Source organism: Taudactylus pleione, unplaced genomic scaffold (genome assembly GCF_031769625.1).
Source record: "Taudactylus pleione unplaced genomic scaffold, aTauple2 ptg001327l, whole genome shotgun sequence".
In the NCBI taxonomy this organism is placed as follows: Eukaryota; Metazoa; Chordata; class Amphibia; order Anura; family Myobatrachidae; genus Taudactylus; species Taudactylus pleione.
This window is the reverse complement of record NW_028285727.1, coordinates 1,274,342-1,282,640: the sequence shown is the minus strand read 5'-3', so window position 1 is coordinate 1,282,640 and position 8,299 is coordinate 1,274,342. Positions and strand designations below refer to the sequence as shown.

Below are 8,299 nucleotides of genomic sequence, written 5' to 3'. Positions count from 1 at the left end.
CATAGACATTCTAAGCAAATGCCTAGGGTGACTGGAATGCCTTGGGGCATTCCAGGGCATTGACGTTGACCCTTCACAACGCTGCCCTCTCCTCCCGTTCAGTGATCACAAATACGCGCAATAGATCCGTTTTGCGGAATGGGTGGTGGCAGAGGTATATCTAAGGGTCCGAGCACCTGGGACTGGTGCCCCCCTCCAATGACTGCTTCCACTGGAAAAAAAATAACACACACTGGGGGTAGTTTAATTCACACACCTGTAGAAATAGGGAGAATATTTTTTTTATTTCTCTTTTTAATATATATATATCTTTTATAGAACTTACTCTATTGCAAACCACTATTTACTTATTTATGCAAAAAAACACAGGAAAAGAGTGAAAACATTGCATCACAAACAAACTGCATTATGGGTAAAATAATTTACATATATTGAAATTACGCTGTCTATACTGCATTTTATTTGCTAGTGGGCACCAGTCAAAATTTTGCCTAGGGCACCAAATTGGCTAGGGCCGGCTCTGATCTGCACACAATATAGATACACCCCTGGTTGGATGATGCTGAAGGTGTTTTGAACAGATAAAAGATATAGCAAAGAGCAGGCCGGGATATAATAGCTATTGTAGAAATAAAATAAACAACACAAAACACCACAAAGCAACAAACATACAACTGTACACATACAATCCAAATGGCACTTTTATTTTATACATAATAAAGTTTATTGTGATGACATTAATAATAAATTTGAAGCCAATGCAACAAGTCTTTACACATTCTGTAGTATTCTATATACTAGTTTTGTATGGCACTTACTACGAAAATGTAATCTCTTAACTCATTATTGAAATAAAAGCGCATCTGAACAACTATATAGCTTGACTGGCTTTTAGACTGATGCATTAAATACCATCAAAATATGGAGAGAGATTAAAAAATTTAATTATGTCACTAATAATGTTTAGGCCACAGCATTTAAGAAATAAACACCATACTGTGTATTAACAACCTGCAAATGCTAATGGATTAGGTGTAACAATGGTGGACAATGTCACTGCCTCTTAACTCTCCTTGGATATTAGATTTATTATTGCAATATTAAACATAATGAACGGTGGACATATCTTACATAGGTTATAAGAACCACTGAAAAAATACTAAGCTCCTATAACAATTACATAAAATGAAATGTTATGTCAGAGGTTTATAATGATGAAGCTAGTAATACTCAGGTCAGTAATGTCAAACTGTTATGAACAGCATTTTATCACCCAACACAATGAAGGTTAATAAATGCTAGAACTTTGTGTACTGTGAAAGATTTCAGATGTGTTGGTCTTCACCAAATATAATTAGACTCGGGTGGAACATGCCTGTCTTCAGTCCTCTTAGGTGAAGGCGTGTGCTGTCTGTTTTTGGTACCCGTTGGCCTCAGAGCGTTCATGGCGTTAGCTCCATAGCCTGCAAAATAAAGAGAATAGAAATGAGAAAATATCATGCATCATTATTTACACGTCACAAACTTTTTCTACCGCTTTCAAACATCGTATTAACAGTGAACATTTCAATACATTGGAGAGAGAAAAGATACAAGTGAAGCAAAGATGTCAGATGTGCCTGTATATATATATATATATATATATATATATATATATGACAACCACTTGCCCTGGTGCCCACTCTTGTTAAAAGTGTCGCTGCTATGCTCCGTGCATGTATATGTATATATATATATATATATATATATATATATATATATACTCTAGTGTAGTAGTTATAATCCAATTGTTAAATGAAAGTACCTCTCATATATTGGGCATATTTTTAGAATGATTAAAGAAGGTTGATCTGATATTGCTTCAAATGAATTGTGGTCAACACAGCAATGGCGTACAATGGTTTAAGCAGTTGCAATAGGTCTGCAATAAATCCCAGCACCAATAACATCACAAAATAGCAGTGTAGTATGTTTTTTAAAAAAAATTTAATAGTAAAAAGGGATTAAAAACCTGTACATGTAAGTAGTAAAAAAGGTGCATTAAATCTGATTCACCAAGCCCCAAGAGGAAGAGATGGCGTACACATCACAACAACACTCAGTGGTAAATTTACTAAGATGGCAGTTCTATTAAGAAGTGATGTTGCCCATAGCAACAAGACAGATTCCAGGTATTATCTTCTAGAAGCTGCTAGATAAATGAGAAGTAGAATCTGATTGGTTGCTATGGGCAACATCACTTCTTAAATAGAACTCCCATCTTAGTAAATTTACCCCTCAGAGAGTGAGAGCTCCAGTCATGGTACAACTTCCAATGTGGGCGTGGCAGAATACCTCTGCTGTCTGCCTCCTTGTTGGACCTTTGTCCCCAGGCAGGGACAGAACTATGGGAGACAATGGGGGCACGTGCCACTGGGCTCCAGCTCTGAAGGGGCACCTCCTCAATTGTTCACAACATATTCACCCCACTTAGTGCTGTAACTATGTACCCGGAGTGTACCGTCTGGCCGCCCAATACATGGAACCTTTTCCTGGCACCTGAGAAGCCACCATACACTAGTAGAGAGCTCCATGTCAGTGGCTGTGACAATTGTCTCACATGGATACCTTAATAACTTTGGGTGTTCAATATATCTTGTTTATTAATTGGCATGGATTTAATATTACCAACACTTTATTAGTGATGTTTAAGTATTTTGTATAATTTCAACATATTATAACGCTTCAAAAAAATCTAATTATATTAATTGATAGTGGGTCTGATTCAGCATTGACATATGTACAATGATCCCCGATTATTTTGAATCTGCGCATGTGCAGAACGGGTCCTGCGTGATCGTATGCAGATCCCCTTTGCCTCTGATTGACAGGCAGAGGCATTTATGGGACAGTGCAGGGCCGTGGACAGCCGACGTTGATGAAAACATGGGTGTGTCATCCCTGTTTTCCGGGAATGGCAAGGCCGGGATCTGTATCCACCGACACAGTTTCCTAACCTCGCCTTACCAATGGTCGCGATGGTTATCCCAGCCTACGACCTTTGCATATTTGCAAGGCGTGCAGCTTTGCAATTTCATCCACTACTGGATCACCCCCAGTGTCCTTGATGGTGGTCCTTTGGAGCCAACAGTTATAATCCGTCTAAATAATTATTTATTATGTTTAAGACGTTCTTTTGGTTGCCTGGATCGTTGGTTTGTTAATCCCTCCCCTTTAACACCCATTGGCTGGCCTATTGTCCAGGTTCACATCGCTCCAGTGTGTACCTGGCATAAGAGTGTTAGGGTTGCTATGCAACCAAACTTTATTTATTTCACACTGCAGTGCTAGGACTGCATGCTAAATATTTGATTGGTGTTCATTATAAAAGTAATATTTCTTTTTTCTTTATTATTTCTTTAAATGAGTCATATTTAATCAATGCAGCAGTGTCTTTAGGTTGCTAGGCAACAGAATTCCATTCCCTATACTTTTAGTTTTATGATTTGCTAAATTTTCAATTGGTCGAACAGGCATCACATGACTTAGCAGTCATGAGATTTGAATCCTGGAAAGATCTCCAGATAGTGCTCACGGGTAATCACCGTAAATTATGGGAACTATTTCAGTTTATTTACACGTGATGTATTAATGGCCATTATACACAGACATTTTATTTACCTTGTACAAACAGGGTTACGATCGAAGCTGTCACGTGACTTAATATTCATGTGACACGGACTTGAGTGATTCTCTGAAACTCTTTATGCTTGTTTAAAGTAAGATGCATTTAATTAGAAAGAAATCCATGGTGTAATAATTTGAATCCTTATGATTTTGTTCCTGCATGATGTGCTGGTTGGTTCTACAGGTGCAAAAATCTCATTGAAATTTGTTAATTTCTTTATTTTTGTGTCACTATGCATCGTCAATGCATAAATATTGGGACATTGACAGAATGTTCATATTTTGGCCTCTATTCACCACCACAATGGCTTTGAAATTAAACAAACAAGATGTGCTTTAACTGCAGACTTTCAGATTTAATTTGAGGGTAATCACATCCAAATCAGGTGATCGGTGTATTAACAGACCAAAAGCGGATCACTGCAACAAAACCCCAAAAAGTTTTTCTAGAAAAAAAAATTACCTGCATCCACGGTGATCGGTGCTCCTGTGATGTCCTCTGGTCAGCTGGTCTCCTGGCTCCAGCATTGACCCTGGTAAGCTGCTGCATAGAGCAGCTCACCGGGGTCACAGTGCAGACCGGGAGACCAGCTGATCAGAGCCCCATGGTCACGGGAGGGGTATAGTGAGCCGGTAGGCACATGCGCGGGCACTCTCTCACTGTATTTTTTGTGAAAAATACAGTGAGAAGATTGTGCACGGGATTCACAGAGACAGAGCTTTATCGCAAGCCGTGTATTTTTGATAAATCCGTGATATTTTCTAAAAATATCACACTACAACCTCATTTTAAATGCGGATTGTAGTGAATAGGGCCCTATGAGTGGTCTTTAACTATGGATCAGGTGGACATGTCTTTTCCAAGCTGAGTATAATTATGACTACTTAGGCTCTTGATATAGGTTTGATGTCAGAAGTTTCTCTGTGACAAAACGCATTGGGTGGTCTCCCACGTTCTCCATCTGGTGAACTAGTTCTGTTTCTGTTCTACTGCTACTGTTAAATGCCCTGGCAGAAGTGTACTGTTAATGTCTGAATTGATGCATGGACCAAGCCCAATTCAGACATGCCGAATTTTAATTGCTACATTTATCTGTCTGGATATATTGGATACTATGTGGTCTTGGCAATGACAGACTTTTGGATCTGGTCGCATATATCAGATAAGCCTTTGATAAAGTTTATAAAAGATAAGTGCAATATTGCTTGTTTTATATTTGATGCCTGAATGATATGGACACTATTAGCATTCTCTTGTTTTGTGTTCTTAGGTCAGTGTTTGTGGAAGTCCTCTATCTGATGAGGATTAAAATGGGGTTGAGCTGCCTGAAATAAAAAAAAAACACTGTAAAAAAATCACTGTCTGAGCTCATTTGGATCTTAAAAATGATTTGTGTTCAAAAGGGTTCATTTAGAATACACATACATATATTCCCAATTGTAAAGCACAACGTAATATATTTTGGCTCTATATAAGAAGCTGGTAATAATAAATACACCCTCAGACATACTACAAATATATATACAGATCTGCCCAGCTACATTGTTGTCCATAGCACAGCGAATCGTGCTATGGACAACAATGGACTCCTGTGATCCCGTGATCGCGCTATGGAGATGGACTCCTGTGATCGGAGATGCGCATTCGTGTCTCCATAGGATATAAAGGGAAACGCACTCCCGCGATTGGGGATGCGCTTTCATGTCTCCATAGGATTTAATGGAGATGCACTCCCGCGATTGGGGACGCGCCATAGCGTAGCATGGCGCATAGTGTGATTCGCGGGCTTGTTTGTGTGTACATATTTAACAAGTCTTTGTCCAAAAACGATAGTCACTAAAAGTATATCTGTTGTCTGTGCAGCGTCCCTTTTTAAGGCGTCATCAACCGCCACGATGGAAGACTTTCTAGGAAACAGTAAAGTGCGCACAGTTGTAATATTGAAATACTTTTAATAACACAATTCACGTCAGTTATATACATCTCAATATTAGAATATCAGCATTGACACCAGGGTTGTGAATGCTGATATTCTAATATTAAGAGTTACATAACTGATGTGAATTGTCTTATTAAAAGAATATATATTAGGGGTGAGCGGGTTCGGATTTCTGAAATCCGAACCCCCCCGAGACCCCCCGATCCGAGGCCGATCCGAGTCAAGCTCGACTTTTCCCACCTGACTCGGATCTGAAATCGAGGCAAAATGTCATCATCCCGCCTTCCGGGTCTCGCGGGTTTTGGATCCTATATAAGGTACCCGCGTCGGCGCCATTTTCTCACTCAGCTGTGGACAGTGAAGAGGGAGGGTGGGAGTTAGGGCTGGCTGGGCTGTGTAGTGTAGTGTAGTGTAGTGCAGTGTAGTGTTGTGCTGTGCTGCTGTTGTCCATAGGGGCTGTGTCCACTCCTCCAAAGTCCATAGGGGCTGGCTGTGTTGTGCTGTGCTGCTTTTGTCCATAGGGGCTGTGTCCACTCCTCCAAAGTCCATAGGGGCTGGCTGTGTTGTGCTGTGCTGCTGTTGTCCATAGGGGCTGTGTCCACTCCTCCAAAGTCCATAGGGGCTGGCTGGACTGTGTTGTGCAGTCAGTTGTCCATAGGGGCTGTGTCCACTCCAAAGTCCTGTGCAGAGTCCCAGTCCTAAAGGGGTGCTGTAGTGTTGTCCAGGGGGTGCTCTGTCCATCAGGGGTGCTCCCCCCAAGTGCAAAAAAAAAAAAATATTTTCTGTGTTTGTGAATTGTGTGCGCAGTAGCCGCACGTGCATCAACAAAGTAGTGCCAAGCGTGCGCCTGTGTCATAAGTAAAGGGCCGGCTGGCTTGACCGTTAAAGGGTGCTGTAACCCCCGAAGTACACTCCAAACAAAATAAAAAAATATTTTCTGTGTTTGTGAATTGTGTGCGCAGTAGCCGCACGTGCATCAACAAAGTAGTGCCAAGCGTGCGCCTGTGTCCCATAAATAAAGGGCCGGCTGGCTTGTCTGTTAAAGGGTGCTGTAACCCCCAAAGGGCATTCCAAACAAAATAAAAATAAAAATTCTCTGTTTGTGAATTGTGTGCACTGTGGTTGCACGTGCATCAACAAAGCAGCAGCACCAAGCGTGCGCATGTGTCCCATAAGTAAAGGGCCGGCTGGCTCATTTCTTAAAGGGTGGTGTAACCCACAAAGTGCACTAGTCTCCAACAAAAATAAAAAATTATTTTCTGTGTTTCTGTGCGCCTTAGCCGCACGTATATCTCAATATAACATAAATGGAGGACCAAACTTTCTCCGATAAAAATAAAATAGGGAAAGATCAAGAACCACTTCCTCCTAGTGCTGTTGCTGCTGCTGGGAGTTGTTCATCATCCCAGAGAGGAAGTAGGAACACCACTACTTTTACTAAACAATTGACCCTCCAACAGTCCTTAGCGAGGAGGATGAAGTACGACAGCAGTCATCCTGAAGCAAAACGTATAACTGAGGCCTTGGCTGCTATGTTGGTGTTAGATGTGCGTCCGGTATCCGCCATTAGTGCAGTGGGATTTAGACAATTGATGGAGGTAGTGTGTCCCCGGTTCCAAATCCCGTCTAGATTCCACCTGCATCCTCAAAGCAGCAGCGACAAGCGTGCATCTGTCTGTTAAAGGGTGGTGTAACCCTCAAAGTGCGCTCCACAAACAATAAAAAAATTCTTCTTTTTTTTCTGTCTTTGTGAATTGTGTGGGCTGTAGCCGCACCTGCATCCTCAAAGCAGCAGCGACAAGCGTGCATCTGTCTGTTAAAGGGTGGTGTAACCCTCAAAGTGCGCTCCACAAACAATAAAAAAATTCTTCTTTTTTTTTCTGTCTTTGTGAATTGTGTGGGCTGTAGCCGCACCTGCATCCTCAAAGCAGCAGCGACAAGCGTGCGTCTGTCTGTTAAAGGGTGGAGTAACCCTCAAAGTGCGCTCCACAAACAATAAAAAAATTCTTCTTTTTTTTTCTGTCTTTGTGAATTGTGTGGGCTGTAGCTGCACGTGCATCAACAAAGGAGCAGTGCCAAGCGTGCGCCTGTGTCCCATAAGTCTGTTAAAGGGTGGTGTAACCCCCAAAGTGCTCCAAAATATAAAAAACATTTTTCTTTCTGTGTTTGTGACTTGTGTGCGATGTAGCCACACGTGCATCAACACAGTAGCAGCGCCAAGCGTGCGCCTGTGTTATAAGTCAAGGGCCGGTTTGGACATCTGGTCCGGACTGAAGGACGTGCCAACAATTTCTGACAAGTCTACTGTCACTGCATATGATACTGTCCTGAAAGCAGCAGCGACAAGCGTGCATCTGTCTGTTAAAGGGTGGTGTTACCCCCAAAGCGCGCTCCAACAAAATAAAATAATCTTCTTTTTTTCTGTGTTTGTGTGTAAAATGTATGCGCAGTAGCCGCACCTGCATCCTCAAAGCAGCAGCGACAAGCGTGCGTCTGTCTGTTAAAGGGTGGTGTAACCCTCAAAGTGCGCTCCACAAAAAATAAAAAATTCTTCCTTTTTTTCTGTCTTTGTGAATTGTGTGGGCTGTAGCCACACCTGCATCCTCAAAGCAGCAGCGACAAGGGTGCGTCTGTCTGTTAAAGGGTGGTGTTACCCCCAAAGTGCGCTCCAACAAAATGAAATAATCTTCTTT

The 8,299-nt window shown here is 41.6% G+C and overlaps 1 protein-coding gene across 1 annotated transcript in view; it reads right to left on the bottom strand.

Annotated features, from left to right (window-relative positions):
- Positions 1–683: 683 nt before the first annotated feature.
- Positions 684–8,299, bottom strand: part of WIF1 (Wnt inhibitory factor 1) — a 162,542-nt gene continuing 154,926 nt past the window's right edge. The window contains exon 10 of the mRNA XM_088463143.1: positions 684–1,463. Within this exon, the coding sequence (XP_088319269.1) occupies positions 1,342–1,463 (122 nt within the window). The 3' untranslated portion in view covers positions 684–1,341. The remainder of the gene's footprint in view (positions 1,464–8,299) is intronic.